General features: G+C 27.3%; 2 protein-coding genes across 6 annotated transcripts in view; one reads left to right on the forward strand and one right to left on the reverse strand.

Moving 5' to 3' along the window:
• The window catches only part of LOC136970811 (uncharacterized), a 424,253-nt gene that overhangs the window by 345,914 nt on the left and 57,901 nt on the right, over positions 1-20,438 (reverse strand). The gene's annotated exons all lie outside the window — the stretch shown is intronic.
• Positions 1-20,438, forward strand: part of LOC136970808 (homer protein homolog 2-like) — a 248,638-nt gene that overhangs the window by 29,098 nt on the left and 199,102 nt on the right. The window contains exon 1 of one of the 5 annotated variants that reach the window (XM_067265278.1): positions 15,020-15,928. The exons of 2 other annotated variants lie outside the window; for them this stretch is intronic. In XM_067265278.1, coding sequence (XP_067121379.1) covers positions 15,837-15,928 — 92 coding nt within the window. In that variant the 5' untranslated portion in view covers positions 15,020-15,836. Of the gene's footprint in view, positions 1-15,019; positions 15,929-20,438 lie in introns of those variants that run through there. 2 more of the 5 variants (XM_067265272.1, XM_067265276.1) reach the window with 2 other exon arrangements.

A 20,438-nucleotide genomic window follows, 5' to 3' on the forward strand; every position in this document is an offset into this window, starting at 1 on the left:
TACTGTACATTTAATAAGTTTCAGATTTCCGAAATAAAAATATAAAATAGTAAAAATCCGGAATAAAATTTTTCTGTCAGAAAATCCTGTCTTTGCTTAAAAAATTTGATTTTTTTATTTATTTTTTTTATTTTCTTACAGTTTGGATTCAGATTTTCTTGTAACTATGTAATTGTTATATAATATAATGTTCATGTGAGAATTTTTAAAATTGAATATAATAATTTTCAATTAAACTTAATCTTGAAACTAAAATATATATATAATAGTATGTACTGTACTGTACGTATGTATAATAATTTCAATTTTTAATTTATAAATAATTTTATTAAAAAGAGTTACGTGTAAAACTCGTTCATAAAACGTAAAACTGGGCTATATTGTATGATTTATGACACGTTACAGATTATCTTAAAAAAATAATATGAATTTTTGATCAGTAATTAGCTGCGTCATTAAGAAACAACAGTTGACTTGTATAACAAAGTTTAAAGCTAAACAAGTAAAATTTTTCTTTGTTTGTTTATAAAATTTGCAAGCTATCTGCATAATTCAAGTCAACGTCGGATTTTTGTAAATTACTTTGCGTGTTTTATTAATGAGATTGACCTGTAGCACATTTTTTCAAGAACAAATTTGTTACTAAAATGAAGTTGATTTTTAGATTTAATTAATTCCTTTCAATCCATTATTTAAAATACAAAAACAGAGACTATCGAGGCTGAACAAAATTTTATCGTAAATAAAAAGATTATTTTTTTCTATATTTTGTTTGGAGTAAATAAATGAAATTATTTAAAAATGATATTAATTCAATATATTATGTTGTTGTATATGTTATGAAAATTTTAATCTAATATTAAGAATTATGAAAATTTATAAACGTCGTTTTGTTGAATAGAATAGACACGATTGTACGATTAGAAAATTATTTTAACAAGCTACATCCTGCATCAAACAACAATACATGGCTGCTAAACAAAAATGTGATATAGGCGTGAACTTTCTGTGAATTCGTGAAGGACATTTTCTTCAATATACATAATTTACAAGAGCATTTAACATTAACATATATTGGTGATAAGTATTCCTTTTTATTTTTATATACATGTTCATTTTCTAATTTCGTATTTATTTACTTCCGAATTATACTCTGTAAGGTAACATGTTTCGTTGTATTATTTGTATCGAAATAATAATTTAAAATCTGTATATTCTTTACGAATTAATCGTGTCGAAAGACAAACTGACGTACAAATATTTAGTAGGAAATTGTGTAATTTTTACTATTTCTTACCCGTGTATTGATCCATATTTAAATTTAAAATTTCATTAAAAGGCCAAATTAAAAACGTTATAAATCTAGTGTGGTTCTTTGGTAGTGTCGGTCAAGTACCGAGTTTTGATGGTTTACTAAGAAGAAACGTCCATGATAGATTTTTGTATTCCAGTATTGGAAGATTTTTACTCAATGTAAACTACGAATATTTGTAGTTAATATATCTAAAAAGTGAATGTATATATATTGAGTAATAGTAAAGTAAAAAGAAACGAAAATTTTATGTTAGTCGATAATGAAAACATAATAATTCAGAGGTAGAAAACAGAGATAGTAGACGAAAACTATACTTTCTCTATTGTTAAATGATGACATTGAGTAATTGATATTTCTACGATGAAAGCATCGTTATTACCGTGTATTGCGTGCCCTAAAAAACTCTCCAAGTACAATACAGTACATAGTATTGATTTACATCGATGCTCTTCTTCAATTGAAAATGTATATATCGAATTAAATAAAAATTCGTTTTAAAATTTTATTATACAGCAGTCATTTATATGTAAATCGGAATATATTCTTTTACACTAAAGATTAAACAAACGTTTTACTTAATAACTACAATTAATGACAATAAACGAAAAAAAAAAAAAATGTTCAACTTATCAAGAATTTATTTTTATATTTGGTGCCAGGTCCAGATTGGAATTCCCAGTTTTACCGAGCGTATTAAATACTTTGACCGTTTACTTTTATACAAATAATTCCAAGGTTTCATTCGTTCTGATTGGCTGTGCCTAAGAGTTCTGCCAGTAACTAAACTTGTTTTTTTACCCCATCTTTTAGGCTTTCCATTTCCTTCATATCATTTTGTTACCGGCCTGTTCGAAGTATGGGTGTGTGGAACAATCTCTACATGAAGATTTTCTCCATTTTAAACGCATTTGTAAACGGATAATTTATAATAATATTTTTTATTTATGTATATTTTGTATACTTTTTGTCATGTATTTTGATTGTTATCCTCTTTTTTTATTTGTATTTTAATCGTTTGTTATGGATGTTATTTTCGGGGAGGATATCAATCCTCCTACGACATTTCCTTCTGTATACGCAATAAATAAATAAATTTAAAGCAATAAGTTATTTAAATATTCTCGTTATATCTCTCATTTTTATTGAAAAATAAGACAAAGTGTAAAGAAGGAATATTTTGAGCGATTAATTTATTTTTTATTTTCAAAGTAACAATTTCTCTATTAATTCACCTTCATCGAAAATCCGTTCATTAAATCATTCCTTTTTTCCCCCAACATATTTTTGTTAATGCAAGTTTTATGAAATATTACAATATTTTAAATATAACTATTAAACCATTTATATTATAGAAATTAAATAATAAATACTTTAAAACTCATAATTAAGATATTGCATATCAGTAATCACAAATTTTTATGCGACTAAGAGAATTTATTGCTTTTTTTTTTTTTGTCACTAAAAAGTGGAAGTTTGTGTATTGGGTAAATTCATAAAAGTCAAATTTTTAGTAATATTCTTTGTTGAACAAGAAATGTGTAATGATGTTATAAAGCGATACAAGGATCGTTAAAGGAAGAGAATGTTCGTTAGTCTCTCCATATAAAAAAAAAAAAAAAAACTAAGGTGTGTCTAATTCTTTTTATACGTTCAAAAGAATTTTGTTTTTATTTCGGATAATAATTTCTTTACAACTTTTATGACGCGCTCGGATCGTAAATACCGGAATATTTATTGCTATCGTGATGTAGAAAAGGTTTGAGTATTTACAAATGTTATCTGTATCGGCCGTATTTATGTTTCAGTTCCTTACGGTATTTCCTATCTTAGCAATCAACGAAACTTAAGATTTTTCGTCTGTGCAAATTCTTATAAGATGAGTTATCATAAAATAGGGTTACTTAGACACTCGGGACTTACATTGTCTAGGGGATGATATAATACGATTAATTTTTACACACGAAGAGAAGCAGTTACTGTTTTATTTTACAAGATACTGAGCCATTAGGATTTTTCCTGTAATCAAGATAGATATTAGAGAAGTCGTCTACAAATGTTAGCAAAAGACGAGTAGGAATGTTAAAGAGAATATTTCTTGACATAATTTTGTTTAATGTTCAACATTCGCGTGTTTTTTTCTTTTTTTTTTTTACTAAAAAACCGGTTAAAATGTGTGAAATTTGAAAGTCTCAAATGAAGTTATATACATTCTGTAGTAAGTAAATAATTATTCAGTAACCTAAAGTATAATAAAGTAAATAAGTAATAATAATAATTATGTAACTTATTAAAAATAGTCCCATCTTCTGAATATTTTATCGTTTGCTAAAAAGAATTTTTTAGCCAAACATTAGCCTTTATTGTTTTAAGATGCTTGGAATTTGTACACTGTTGAAATGACCATTTTGTATTTTTATAATTTTTCTTTTCTCTCAAGTCGTATTAAAAATTATAAATATGTCTTTAAGAAATATCTAAATAGTCTCGTTTTATATGGATTTATGATTCACGTATTTAAAGATAATATGCTCTATGAGATCGAATCGAAGCATAAGATGTCATGAAATACCTTAGAATAAATATACTACTTGTGTGTAGAAAATTAAATAAAAGTATTATTATCGATTTAAAAGTATTTTCTGAGATAATTTAATAGAAGAAAAGATCGTTTTAGAAATATTGATGATCGAGAATTAAAAAAAAAAAAAAATTCAATTATATAGATACAAACGATAATCTGTCGTTAAGTGTATAAATCCGTAAACAATAAAATCAATGATCGATTGGATAACTCAGTAAAGCAATTATTGACTTAGTGTTAAAGTTAATATTCGGAATTAGTTGTATCTCGAGCATCAGTTTTAGTCATTGATCAATAATCGATAACGAAATAGTCATTTTGTGCACTCTTACTTGCTTCATTTGATGATACTCGTAGATTAGATTGGATTAGATTAGAAATAGATAAATATAACTTCGATATTTCATAGATTTTAAATATTTTACTGTTTCATTTTACAAAATTTACGTGTTTCATACAATAAAATCCAAACGCTTATATCCAGTTTATAATTTAAAACAAAATTTACATCCTAAGTATACTTAGCAAGAGCGCAATAATTCTGTTTCTTGTAACATCGGGTAGCATGGCACAAATTTTAAATAGAATTGATTAAATTTCTGTAGAAGTGAACGTTGTTTTCGTAACATATCATTAAATATGTTTGTTCATTTGATGTGATTTGTTATAAATTTCGTACCATATTTTAACTGACACACTGCTGGATCGATACGAGAAAATTTTTAAGTTCTTTGTTAATTTTAATTTTAAAACACAGATGGCGCTAGAGGATCGGGTGGGTGATAATTGATGAAATAAATAGTTCCTTGTACCGGAACGTTAATACGATAATTATTAATTTAAATTTAATTATAATTAAACTAATGTGACCAAAAAAAAAAAAACTGATTATTTGATACAAGCATTAGTAAGTCGAATATTTATTGAATAGGCCTAATAAAATTGCCGAAGTATAATCCGTTTAGGATTTAATCATAGATCGGAAAAGGGACCTACTCGAAAGTCTAGAAGGTATTCGAAACAGATGCTTGAAATTCTTTACTGGGTATACCAGCGGGTCCCTAGTCGGTCACAGTTGCTCCTTGCATCTTTCTAATATAGTAAAATAGAAAAAAAATGAAAGGGGGCATTTTCAAAATGGCGAATTCCCGCGGGTGCACGTAGTCTGTTCTTGTCACCTTTTTTTGATGAAAATGCGTATCACCACTGATAAAAACGTGACTTTTGGTAAACAGTGGGCGTCTTCTAGTAGTATCTGAACTTTAAAATATTGAGTTATAAGTAGTAAACCTCAATAATTATCTGAAAATGTTCTTTTCAGATATTCTTTATTAACATGTTCAGTGTGTTCCATGTTAACAAAGCATCGTATTTAATAATTAGATTTTTTTTTTTTTTTTATTAGGAAGCATTCAAAATTAGCAAAATTATTACCGCTGCTAGGCCATGAGACCTATTGTCAGCACATTCATTAACCCTTTAATATACTCTGTTTTCAAAATTTCAGAAATCCGAAGGATGGTATTAATAAAAAAACAAAATCAGTCAAGCTGTTTAAACTACAAATGCATTTTCTTCGAATAATTTTCATTCCGATTTTTGAATTGTATTTTTAATATCGAGTGAAGTAATAAAATAAATTTTTGAAATTCTTATGAGAACGGATAGGATTTGGAGGATTGTAATACTCATAAAATCATAAAGTAAGATTATTATACGTGGAATTTGCTTCAACTGATTTAAATCTCGATTTGAATATACTTTAATAAAAGCAGGCTTTATTACAGATTAATGTCTTTCTAGTTCACTACAATGTTTATATAGTTCGAGCTTTACTGAATCAACTCGCTACATCTTTTTTCATTGCATAAAATAATTATTTTTTAATTTTTATATTCTTTTATGGTTAATTTTATAAATACAGTAAAGCCCATATAAACTGGAATCGCACGGTACCGAATTTTTTCTGGTTGGAAGGTTTTCGTTTTGAACAGGTTTTTTTTTTAACATAGAAAAATCGCTTCGTTTCGAATAATTTTTTCCATTTTATTCGGGTTTCGGTTGGGACAAGTTTTACTGTATAGGCCTATATTTCATAATTTTAAAATAAATTTTAGTTGACTAATAAATTCGCGCGGTAATGATTATATGATCGTATAGCATTTGCTTCCGAATTCATCTTTAGTTAGATAATATTTGATTTTAGTGTAAATATTGTTCAGGAATGTTGTTAAGCTTAAGTAACGGCATTGATTAGGTCAAGAGGGTAACCATATCATGACCACTAACGATTTCGAAATTGATTTGAGAGGATATTCTCATGATGTTTAATGTAACCTTGTATGTAACAATGTTTCGTTACTTCTTTTATTCCTTGGCAGCAGCTTGATAAGAATAAACATTTTTATTTTTTTATTTTTTCTAAGAATAATTATAATCTTAAGAAATTCTTTTATTCTGTTATTAGTTCAAAGTAGATTCATTATTTTATTTAGATAACGTTAACGTTTGTATTGTAAAAACAATGAATGCGTAGAGCACAGTATAGTTTGTCGTCTAAAATAAAAATTTTTTTACTGAAAAAATCAATTCTGTAGTATCTCTATTGTAAGAATTTTTCACTGGTTATATAAAAAATGTTTTATAAATTGGACTAAATTCTCCAAAAATTTGAATTTGTTGGAGCTAAAGTCGTAAGAAAAGTCTCTATTACTTGTAACAATAGTTCATACGAAGTTTTTCTCTTTAATTTCAAGAAATAAACGAGCAATGAACATTTTCTAGAATGAATAAACTAAAAAGTAAGGTTTCAAGCATTTTTATAGTGATGAGTAGTAGGTTATTTTTTTGGATTATGCAGATCGATGTTAGCGTGGATCGCAGGGAACTCCAGCAGGGCTACCGAGAAGAGAGAGAATGCACGTGATCTAATCGAACATCCGGGCCGAGACAATGAATGCTCTGCAGGTAGCCAATGTAAGAAATCGATATCGGTATAAGCAGTACTTGTCTTTAAGCGCAGTTGCCGAATTCGGTTATCCCTCGAGTGTTATTGGCTTCAAATCCAAACACATGCTTCTTCATTTTATCTCGAAAAAAATACAGATACACTAGAGAATGCCCTCATTTTAAATTCGGAAGTGATCCGATAAAAATCACCTTTCATAAAATTCTTTTGCAAACTTACTTTATCTTTCAATAATGAAAAATATTCACGGCGTATAGAATACATTTGTGCAATTTTACCGAATCGAACAAATAGATTTCAATTGTTTAACGTTCATATTAGCAATTTAACTGTGTTCGAATTTCTCTTAATATGAATATTAATAATTTCAGATTTAACTCGGCGATTTTTATATGTATTCCGCGCATGAACCCATTTCGGATCAGTCCCATCTGCAATGGATAAAATTGAGTCTTTAAATCGTTACTCAAGTAATAAATCCTGTTTAATTAAGGGTAATTTTATATATTGGAATTAAATATTCCTACGTACCGATGTTTTACTCAGGAAAAAAATATACTAGAAAGATTTTTCATCTGTATTTAATTTCGGCAATTCTTCAAACATAAATAAAAATCGTAATTTAAATGTTTAGATCTTAAACTTTGAGTTTCTGTAGTAAGTTTATAGCAGTGTGGATATTACGTTAAGTTTTTTTCCTACTCTTACATTATTTGATTTTTAAAAACTTACTGAAAATCCAAACTTATTTATTTAAACAGTTCGTGTTTTTTTCTTTTTTTATATTCGATAAAGAGAAATTTTACTTGATCATAAATATTGTACTCGTACTCGTAAACGTTTTATAAATTACGGAAAATAAATGCTTTATCATAGGTTTTATATTAATTAATTTGGGCGGCCAATTTTCACTTTACACTTTTAAAAATAAATTGTGTATAATACTAAAAAAAAACGTTTTAATAATAGCAAACGCTACAGGTTTGTTTATATTAATTTTAGAATATTAATTGCTTTAATCATCAGAAAAATTGTAATCTTTAGTCATAAGTAAACAGAATTATAGCTTGAAAAGTCGAGAATTTCATATTTAAATTTAATTTATTAGAAGCGCTCTCATTAATTATTTATATCGATTGTAGTTTCATCGAATTAAACTTTTCTGGAAATGAAATTTTTCTATTTACTTAGAGATAAAATATTTTCATGTAATGCGGCCGTATTTAAATACTCGCACACCAAATATAATCTGGGGAAAAAAAATGAATTTTACTTCTATATGAAAAGCACTATATTATATGCAAAAGATTAAGCTTTGCACATTTTGAATTCCGTGATTTTGCACGCACCTTCTTTAAATAAGATTCTTATTCACACTACATATTTTCTAATAATCTCGATATAAAAGCCTGTTTTTTTTTCTATTAGAATGGCGAGAAATTTACTGTGGCTTACATTAATCTCGTAAGAATCGAAGAGTATCAATCAATAATAAAATACGATATCACGAATTAAGAGACGGCTTGGGTTAAAAAAATTAAAAGTTCTATTGTTTAGAGAAACAATAGAATTTATTCGTCATTATTGATCGTTCTTATGAAGTGTTCCAGTATTCTTTTATTATTATTATCGAGTTAAAAAATCTTCGTAGATGTACGCAAAGTTCATTTTAATTTATTCGTGATTTTTCAATAATCGCATATAGCCTAAATTTTAATGATAATGGAATGGTACAGTGAGAAGTTATAAATAAAGGCTACAATTTTAAACTAACCCGGTAGATATTTTAAAATTTAATATCGATTGTAATGAGAATTTTTACGAATCGAAGGGTTTATCAGGATATTCGTCCATCCCTTTTATCCTTATTCTTTCTAACAAGTTTTCTATATACAGTCAAACCTCGACGTAGCGTCTTCAGCTCGTGAATGCCTGTAAATGGATTTTCTACAGTACCTGTGAATTACTAAATGTATGTTTATTTTTCGAAAATCACCGAATTCCGTGATTTTTAAACGTACTGAATACAGGCCATTTACATATATACATTTCTCATCATCTGAGGTTCTTCGATTCAGCGTCACACTCGATATAATGCCAACTTCACAGGGAAACAAACGATGACGCTAAATCGAGATAATTCATATTAAATAGATTAGTTTAGAAAATTCGTAAATTAGTTCAGGTCAACAATTTCAAAACTTTTTCGTAAAGTAATAGCGAATGGGGATCGATCATCGCGAGATTTAATTAAAGATCGTAGTTTGTATTTTTTTTTACATTAATTTCTATATATAAAAATATATTATAGTGATTAAAAAGTATTACATGATACGTTTATTTGATAATGATTTTTTAAATTGTTTAAATTTTATTGAATGAAATTTTAACGTAGAATCGATTCTGTTTCACGGTCAATTTAAGAATTGTTTTTGGCATTGTTTATTAAACGAATATTTAAATTTTCTAAAGTAGGTTACTAGTTAAAATAGATAAAAAAGGTAGTCTTTTTATAAAACAAATTTCGTTAACGGGGAAAATAATGGAAATACGCAAAATCTTAACTTCTAGATCTTATTCTTAATGTTCGTTTCAATCGTTATATTGATATCAACTGGGAAAGAATCGTTTTACTTCAGCCAAGGAATATTTTAAAATAAACTTATTGAGATTTTACTTAATGGAAATTTTAATAAGTTCTGCAATTCTAATGCATTCGATATAAATTTTAAATGATAAATTTCTTTTAGGAGTGTGTGTAATGTATGAGATGTTGCCAGATATTAAGTGCGTGCCGCTTTGGGAATATTTATTATTTCTACATGTTTGTTTAATCATTTATTATATAATAACCTCAAAAAAACTGTATTTTTGAATTAATTACCGTTAATTCGCTGAGTTCTGTTGTCATAATTATCGAGATATACCATCTTTCTTTAATAGTTATTTTATTTAAATTTAATTTTGTATGAATTCGTTGTAGAAAATTCAATATATACGGTAGGTTGGACCCATTTTAAATATAGAATCGTTACGAATGCAATAAGTTCTCTTGCTGGTAATGATTCCCTATTGTGCTGTTTTCTCTTTCTCTTGAAATTGCATCTTTACGTGTGTGTGTGTGTCTGTAAAGGCATTCGAAATTCGCTGACATAATGATTACTTCTATTCACTTCTATCTCGTCTGCCAGACAAACAAAATAAATTTAACTATACGTAATTAAAAGAAAATAAACTAGAAAAAAGAATTCATAATAAACTATTGATTATTGTTATTTTAATTTTTTTACTTTTGAAATTTTATGTAGTTAGGAGGAGCAATTGTCTAGTAATTTTCAGTTGTTTTGTGCGTGCCGTGTTTTTGTGTCAACAGATGGCAGTAGGAAATAAGAACATTGTCTTGCTTCGTATACAATTGAATAGATTATATACTACATACAAAAACAATTTCGAGCTATTTTTATATTTTAAAAGTATAAAATAAAATCGATTTTTTTTCGTTTAATAAAAGCTGGAATTAAATTAATTATTCTTTTTTAAATACGTGTAAAACGATTCTCTGAATTTTTTTAAAAATAAAATAAATTAATGTGTAATATTAAATTAAGAAAAGTTTAATAATTAAGTTCCGAATTATAAAAATTCCGTAAAAGTGATATTTTTGATGTCTTTAATCAACTTATATACATATATTTTTTAATGAAATTCTAATCATTCACTCGTTCTCAAAGCTGATTAATTCTAGATGTTCTTGCTGTGAATATTATCACTTTATTAAAAATGTAAAAATGAATAATTATAGTTTCTCATTAAGTTATTTAATAATCTTTTTACTTTTAAAAAAATAACGGTTCTTTAAGCATAAGTAATTGGTCACGTTTATTCTGCAACATCAAATCTACAATGTAAGGTATTTGCAAAGAATTTTATTTTAAAAAAAAATTACTAATTACTTGTAAATTTAGGTTTTGTTAAAATTAATTTTTATTTTTAGTATTTTATTTACAAACCTAAACTTGTTATTTTCTTGCTAAATTAAGTAAATTAGAACAAGTTTATTAAGAGGAGGAAAAATCGCTTGAAGTCGATGAAAGTTTTAAGAGAAAGTCGCAATTTTAATTTTAAATTACGTCTGAGATTTTTAAAGTTTGGAGCTGAAATTTTATCTATACAAGTATTATAAAAATTCGCATACTCATTATACGGAATATAAATTATATGTCGTCGAGAGGTAAAGTTGTTTCTCATTATGCACATACGAATTAGGTAGATAATAAACTTTTTGACACTTTCTAAGTACCAACTGGCATCGCAATAAAAATTTTAACAATGGAGAAATTCCTTGTTTGATGCTATTCATTGACATAATGAAGGCTGAAAGTTTATTATTGAAACGCTGCACGGTTTTCTAAACGCAATTGTGCGTGAGGACGAAATTTCACGATCAAAATCGAATCGCTTCACAATGCGCTGCTTTCTTTTAGGAGTGAAACTTCTTAAAAGTCTATCTTAAGTTTGAAGAAACAGATTAATTAAATATATACTATAGTACACAGGGTGTTCTCCTCGAACGATCGCACTTTTAAACTGTTTTGTAAAATCCATTTATTCAGATATGTGAAAAGAATGTGTTGGAGAATGTTGGTCAGTACTCCAAGTTTCGTGTGCATACGCTCGAAAAGGCCTATGCAACTGCACGTCTACATTGCTGGGGCTCAGTTTCTTGGTTCTTCCGATCATCTGACATCATCTCTGAACTTTTTTCTTAGTGATCGTATGTATGCTACAAAAATGCCAGACACGACAGCCCCGCATACAAGAATCGCGGATGTCATTAACAGCGTGACCCCTAACATGCTTGCTCGGACTTGGGCTAAAATCGAGAAAAGACCGGATATAGTGCATGCCACGTCATGAGCACATGTGGAAATATACTTATTTAATGTAGTAACTAAGTTTTTGAGATGCACTTTTTATTGTCATTGTCTATCATACTATATTCACGTTTCATTTCCCAAAATTAAAAGCAACAAAATTAGAGACGTTCGAGAGGAACACCTGGTAGATCTTTTTTGGTTTTTATTCTTTTTGATTATATAAAACGATATATTTTCAATTTAAGTAATCGCGAAATATTCGTTGTCCGGATAGGATGTGAAATAATTTTGATCGATGCTAAAATATAACACGGTTTCCGAGTGTAATTCGATTGCTTTGACGGGAAATGTGCGAATATATCCTGTGTTATATATTTATTACGTGTAAGTTACTGCAGTATCAAATCTCATTGATGTTAACAATAATATAAGACATTAGTCATCACGCTATTGATTGAAAATGGTTATTCGTGGTTATGTGAGTCATTACAAGATGAAATTTCGATTAAAGTAATAAATTGGTTTTGGTTTTAGTTAATTTCGTCTTTTTTGAAGTAAAATTATTTCAGTGTGTTTTCCCAATATGTTAGCAGTTAATTAAAAGTTTTAAAGTAGACGTTCTTATGATATTGCTGGAAGCTATAAAAAATTGCTGTTCATATTGAGTTTGTTTCAATTGCTTTCTAAGGAAATTGCTTAAAGCAAAATAATTAAAACTTAAAAAAAAATTACTCCCTTGCACAAAATAATTTTAAGAATATGCTGATAAGTTGCAATAAGGTTTCTTTCTGTTTTGTACAGATTTCGTATATGAATATATCCTTCGTACATAGAGACTTGGTATGTTAGGATAAAGTTTTTAACTTTTAAAATTCTTTTCCTACTATGAATATATCTGTAATATATTTTATACCCGGTAAGCATAATACATGTCAAGATCTGCAGTGTTTTCGTAAGAATTTATTGAAATTTTTGTAATTTTTACATTTATTAAAGATACTGAGGTATAACACTTCGAATAAATACTTTTCTGTCTGGGTAGAAAAAGTGTTATATTCTTAAACATTTTTATAGAAAACAAACATGAAAGTATTTGAATTTTAATAAAACTCCATCAAATCTACGAACAGCATGTCAACTTTTCTAAAATAAATTTCTATCAGAAATTCTTTAAATTAAGTAATGGCAGAGGTAAATCGTGGATACATTTTTATGTCTTTTTTTTACGTTTATTGCTAAGTGGATTTTGTTGATTTTAGAATTCGATTCAATATTTACAATTCTAAAGCAATTTCTCTCGCTTTGGGTTTTTTTTTCCCCACTCCGAAAATGTCGTATAAACATTTTCAAGATTGCAAGACTTTTATTATGATATCAAATTAGATTAAATATTAAAAAGCGATTTTTTAAGCGAGTTGCGAGTTAATTTATTATCAAACTTTCCTATCTTCATTTTAAATACTCTCAATAATAATTCGAAAAGAGACTTTTATTACGCAAAAACATCTCGATAAACTCTTGATTTATTTATTTAATCAGCGATGTTTCCAAATAATTTATTTTACGAGAAGGTGTACGATTAATAAGGCAATAAACAAAGAATAGGGTAATTTAAATATGATATTTTGATTGTTTACATTTCATAATTAACAAGAGTATGATATAACGGTTCTACTCTATCGATTGGTCATTTATCATTGCTAGCAATTAGATCTTGTCCTTTCTTTTCCTGCCACAAAGCCATCCGATTCCAAAGCCGAAATCGGATGATAGTGTTAGATTAGAAATAGGGTATCATCCGAATTGCTTTGCTGATGTTGATGTTATTTTCGATAATATAGATATGTTTGGGGCAAACCCATCCGGTTTAAAGTCCCTAGACATCACTAACGGAATACAAATAGCATTCTATAGGAACGTGATGTCGGTTTAATCTTATTTTTACTTTTATAAATCTGTCAGTTTTCGTTATGTTCACTTATACTCGGAATTAAATATACTCTACACTATTGTCTGGATGTACTGTACTATAGGCATAAAATCTATTGCGTTACACAATATTTTTTTTCTAGTAAAAGTAATTTTAACTTGGAGCTAATTCTGTGACTGTCTGAATTAATGTAATTATTGGAAAATTAGTAAACACAAGATTTAGTATTTAAAATAAAGATTTTATTTTTAATTAGTTTTTGTTTGTTCGTTTGTTTATTAGTAAAAAATTTAAACCTGCGAACAAATATTTGTTTAAAACTTTGCTGAAATTGTCAAACATTTTTTATTCAAATTTAATTTTTTTAAATCAATATAATTTATAGTGAGTTTTTACAATTATGTAAGTTATATGTAAAGAATATGCTTATTTTAAGCAGTTTTATATATATTTAATTTAAATTAAAATGAATTTAATGAATTATAATTTAACAATAACAATTTAATACGTTTCTTAGGAAACGAAGGATGCACTTTTTATAAACTTGTATACATATTCATAAGAAATATACTTTATCTCTTTTAGGTATGACGTTCGTGCATTAAAAAGCAAAGAAAATATAATTTTTAATTTTTATATTTTGTTCTAAAAGAATTATAGTTTTTTCCTCTTTTTTACTTGTTTTATAACTAAAATAAGTAAAAGAAAAAAAATTGTAATTCTTTTAAAATGGAGAAAGTATTTGGAAAGGATTTTGATTCGATGTAGTCCATTAAAGTTTTTAGTTCATAAACTTCTGGAAGCGCAAACTTATTAATTCTGCTGTGCGGGCACATAATTTATTTACATAAAAATTAATTTCTTTAATTAAATACAAACAATACGTTCAGTTGCATTTGAAAAATTCTTACTTGATTAAAGTTTCATTTTAAAAAATAATGTAATTTACATCTTTTCATTTTGCAAAATCCGGCTCATTTATGGTGTGCAGGTTAAAGCATTTCAGATTTCTTCGTTAGAGATCATACGATAGATGTTTCAGTGTAAAAGTTTTAATTAAAAACAAAATTGAGTCATCCAGAAGCGATATTTAATATCTCTACATTTATATGTGCAATATATTTTTTCCCCTGGACTCTACGAAAGTTTGGTAATTTTTATTGAATCCCGTTTTTTAATCAGATTTAATAAGATTTCTTCTATTTTTCGCTCAATTAAATTCTTTTAAAAGGCTAATGAACTGTTTTCCTCCCTAACAATCGAATTGAGGAATCGGAGGAGAAAAGGCGATATTCATCTGAATGCACATTACATTTTCTTCCATTTCGGATGGAAGTGAGCAGGTGTGTGTGACAGCATTTCGGTTTAAACTTAAAGGTGATGTCAAAGATAAATGAAGTAGAATCCGAAATCCTCGAAAGAACACGTCTTCTAGAATCATTACAGAGATTGACCTTAGACGGGGCTTAAAGATCTTGTCACAGCATTAAACGCTAATGAACGTACAAGTGCGTAATTCGCTGCTATCAAGGACACAAATAACTAAGCACCATTATCGATGCTCGGCTTGCTTCGCTTATTTGGACCGGATGATTGTCTGTCCCAGAGAGTTTTTTCGAGTTTAATTGATGTACGGGGAGTTTTTCCAACTGGTTTCTGCCGTTGTCGTCCGGGCCAACGCGCATTCGCGTAAAGTAAAGCGGTTGCCCTAGATGCAGACTGTAGTAGAGTCCGTCTGTCGCCACGTGTGTGCGTGTTAGACGCCGTCTGTCCCCATTGATTTCTCCTTCACTCTATTGAACAGCCTTTGTCCGTTTATCCTTGAACGCGTTGGCCAGAACGAGGCTCCGGACAATCCGCCAGATGCGCAGTAACTATGCTGGTTTCTGCCGAGAAGAGTAGAGAGGGGATAGCTCCTTTAGCCATCAGTCGGCCACGTGCTGCCCGCGTGACGTCACCAGGGTTGGTAGAGTGAGATCCGGAATACTCGACACACAAGGAAAGAATTGTGAACTTGTAAAATGATGCTATGGACGATCACGTGGCGTAATGATGCAATTTCCGGCGCACGTGCTGCGATATGTCTGTAAATTTATTGTTGATCGCATTCATCTGTTTGCAGTTATTCTGAACCCTATTTCCGTCTATGTCTACGATGGAGTGGGATGGGGGTGGTTTTTATAATCATGGCTGGTGAACTTACAAGTGCTCAACTTCAACAGCTTTATATATGTAGTTTGTTGGCCGGTCAGAAGAGGTAAGTCACGTCCTTTTAACTTATTTCAATAGCTTCCATTGATAGCAGAAAAAGTTGAAGAATGATTGATAATTAATAAATTCTATCAGTTTACAAAATTTGATACCTTATAAAACTGAAAATATTTCTAAAAGTTTTCACAGATGATAAATGATGGGGGTTTCTTAAAGAAATATTTTATATTCATACTAAAAATAACATTTATAACATTTAGGAGCATTCGTGGGAAAATTTATTAAACCTATTGTATTGGTATTACGTGTAGTTGCTATATTAGTCTGCAGGAATAAGGAAGGATTGTTTACGTATGAATTGTTTCCTTACATTTATTGTAGGTTAAAATTCTTATTTTCGTTGTTGTGAACAAACTACATAAATTATTTGTAGATTCTGTATAAGCATCCTTATACGCATAATAATATAATTTGCTAACGTATTTTTGTTCATATCGATTGTTTAAAGTTTTACTTGGTCATTCACATAAATGTTACTTACTCGATGGCACTTATATATATGCTCTCTGCGTTTGTGTTCTCACATTTTCAATGTGTTCGGTATTTTCTTTCTAAACAAGTAAAATAAAATATATTTTTTTTACTTTATTTGAAATTCCGAACAAACGAATGTAGAATTTCTCGTCGCTGGAGTGCATAAATGCAAAAGAGCAGGCTGCCTATGCATTTAAGTGTATGTTGTGGAATGCTGAATTTATATTATATGTATGAAATAAAATTCTGGAATATATTTGATTATGTCTTTTGTATAATTCATTAAAAGAACACGTGAGCACCATCCTAGTTTTTCCTACCAGCTCTTGTTTCCATTAAGTTTTTGCAATTTTGAAATTGTTTACGTTGCAAGTAATCAGTCTGATTTATACCGATTACATTTTTTTCATCAGAAAATTTCTATTTCACTTTATATAAGATTATAATTTTTTATAATTACTTTATTTTTATAGTATTTTATAGTTGAGAATGCCTTCGTTTCGTAATAAATGATCATTATCATTGACTGGGAAAGAAAAGTCACGAATATTTTTAAAGAATGGAAATGTTATTAGAATAAAATAATAATGAAAAATAATTGCTATTTGATTCCGGATTATATAATTATTTAAAAATTTGTTTTCTATCTTTCGTATAATTGCTTATCGTGAGAGAGAGAGAGAGAGAGTTTAATACTTGTGTGAAAAAATATTCGATACATGAAATTAATTAATTAAAAAATTTACATTTGTGACCATTTAAATTTCGCATGGTTTTAAGATTCAGATGATTTTTCTTAACTTACTTAAATTATTAAAAAGATATTTCATAAATTTTAATTTATATAAACTTGTATAATTTTAGTAAAATTAGGTCTGTGTTTCTTGTATCATTTAGTCATTTGTTGTTAATTTATAATCTAAATCTACAAAACGATAACAAGTTTACAGACTTAAATTTATATTTGTTTTAGTTTTATTTATTTGACAATTTTGTAAATACAGTACTAGTCGACAGTCATCAATTTAATTAAGTATCAAAACTTTCTTTGGTTCATAAATATTTTTCAGTTAAATGAGTATTTCTCACATCATAAATTATCTTTATATTATATAAAATAAGAGAAACCTGATAATATCATTGTTAAATGCTTAAGTATTTATTTAAAAAATTAAATATTGAGAAAAGTTAAAATTATATTAACAGGTTACTATCTTTTAGTTTTTAAATTTCTGCATTTAATAGACTACCTTCATATTATATTTATATACATATCTTTTTTTTAAATCATTTACTTATTGAATACTCATTAATTTCATCTGTTGCATTTTCATAATATTTTAAAATGCATACATATTAAATGATTGGATCTTTGTTAGACTATTGACTATTGAAAAATGCAAGTTATACTAAATTTGAAGTTTAAACAGATTCAGATTACTAATACTGTGTAATGTAAATCTTGTATGTATGAATGTACAGTATTTGTAAATACATTTTATATCATTATATACTATCAGTTTTATTTTAGTAAATTTTTCAGTTTCTCAGATAAATATTTATTGATTTAAATAGAAAAACTAGAAAAATAACTAAATAAATATTAAATATTCATTTATGTATTTAACATTTACTTAACTTTAATGACATGATATAAATATTTTATAAGCTTAAAAGTTTTATCTAAAATTTAAAAATTCAACATTTTTTCCATAAATGTTTATTATTACAGTTAAAAATGTAACTTTAACAAATATCGTTTTAAAATTAACATTTAACATATTAAAAATTGATTGTTCAAGACTTTTTATAAAATTTCTAATAAATTAATCTGAGATAATAAGATTTAGGAAATAACTTTTTCGAATTTTCTTAAATTCGTTTATATATACACATCTGTTTTTATCTTCGAGCCACACTCGTTTCTAATTTTCTTGATTAGTAGAGTTATTCGATTTTTAAATTCACAGAAAATTACAAAATCTTCGTTTATTAGAAAGAAAAGAAAAGAAAAGAAAAAAAAGGTGCATTTGCATTTCAAATTTTTCTTTCTTCAAAGTGTAAATAAGGTAGTCAGGAAATGTATGAGATGGATGTCTCCAGAATATAATTCGACTTAAAGACGATTGAAATGGAATGAAAGTGAATAAATAAAAGGAAGAAAACTAAATATTTTTCGTCCTTATTATAAAATAAAATAAAAAATCTTCTATTAATATTATCGTTTAACCTAATAATTCAAATGTCAACTGAATAATAATAATGTATTGCAATCTCTTTAGTAAGATTTGCTTTAATAAATTTATTATATTCCATTAAGTCGAAGACCTCTTATCCTTTATTAGATTTCTCGATTTTATTGATTGTTGTAACTTTGGATCGTGTATCTTTATACTTCATCAGTACATGTTCATCGTCTCTATTTAATTCCGTGTCTGCGAAAAAGAATTTTAAATCAAGTGCAAATATTGAGAATAGCGGAATGACTTAGAGATTTTATTCGCTGTCTTTCGCATTTTATAGCCTAATTATAGTCGAACCATGAGAATTTTCTAGTTGAATGGAACTTTCTTTACCAAAAGTTTTGTTATTGGCAATACAATTGTAACGAAGAAAAGGATAAAGATGAAGATAATATATATCTGGTTTTTCTAATGAAAACTTTGTTTAAATTTCTATTCGCTTTTATTTAGAAACATTTTATCTTTATATCTCGAAAGATGTTTTCTTCTAGGTAATATTAAGCGTTTAAATTACTTTCAGTAGAGAAGAATGTCGATAAAATTAAACAATCCAGTTGTAAAATTTGAAAAAATGGAGATAATTAAAGGAATTAGTTTGTTTTTCAATCTTTTTTAAAGTTTTATATCAAATGGACAAATTTATTTAAAATGCTGGTATAAATTATTTTATGTTGTTTATTTACGTTTAAAAATAATATTCTTTTCTCCTCTTGTCATACAAGTTATTCAATTTCAATTAGTTAGACTTATTATTTAAAGACAATTTAAAGTAATCTAAACAAATTATAAAAACAGTTTTATTGAAATTAAATACCGGATAAATAAAAGTTTACATGTTTGCATATTTACATAAAAATAACACTCTCAGATAAAGACATGTAACTATTTTATTATTTGCTCATTTTGTTTCAGTTGAAAAATTAAATATATTAATAACTTAATTCTTAAAATTGGGAATTTATTATTAATATAAAAAAAAGAGAGACTTTTAATTAAAATGATGATCTTTTTATTAAAAGTATTAGGTTTATTTTCTCTTAAGAGAATATAATTTAATTAAAAATTTATAATGAATTTTTTTTGTATTGATTTTAGTTGGCTGAATTTTCTTCCAACCGTCTTTAATCTCCAATGATATAATTTTTCTTCTTTAGTTAATACCTTTGAAAGAGATCAGTAGTTTAATAAAATCTTATCATTCTGGAAATTCGTTAACGCACTGTTGATTTATTTCTTGAATTGTAATTTTCACAGCAGTTCTTTTTATCAATTTACAACTAAAAAGAATGCGATATTATAGCAACTATACAATGTAAGATTACTCCATAGAATGTTGTTATAACTGTATTTCAAAAATTAATAGAGGAGTTTGTGTGTGTGTGTGAAGTTTTTATATTTTATCTTAAAAATTACGTGTGTGTGTATCTACATATAATTTTGATATACTATAATCCATGTGTTTTTGTGCCAGGATATATCAAAAATTTTTATTTCTGCTTAACACGATAATTGCGCTTTATATTTAGAGATTATCAAAGAGATTTCTGTTCCGACATAAGTTTAACTCCTAATCTCTCGATTCAGTAGTATGATAAAGAAATCCATAAACTGTCGGATATACTTCGCATAACAATTTAACTACATGTTTTTACCGTAATTTTAGATTTGTAAAGTTTTTTGAAGATGTGGTTTATGACTTGAGAGCTGTAAATTTAGAATTTGATGACAGACTGTATTTAAAGTAAAGGTTACCATGATACGGGTTCTAACTTTTAAATT

Source organism: Centruroides vittatus, unplaced genomic scaffold (genome assembly GCF_030686945.1).
Source record: "Centruroides vittatus isolate TY-2023 unplaced genomic scaffold, ASM3068694v2 contig_2190, whole genome shotgun sequence".
NCBI classification, from domain to species: domain Eukaryota; kingdom Metazoa; phylum Arthropoda; class Arachnida; order Scorpiones; family Buthidae; genus Centruroides; species Centruroides vittatus.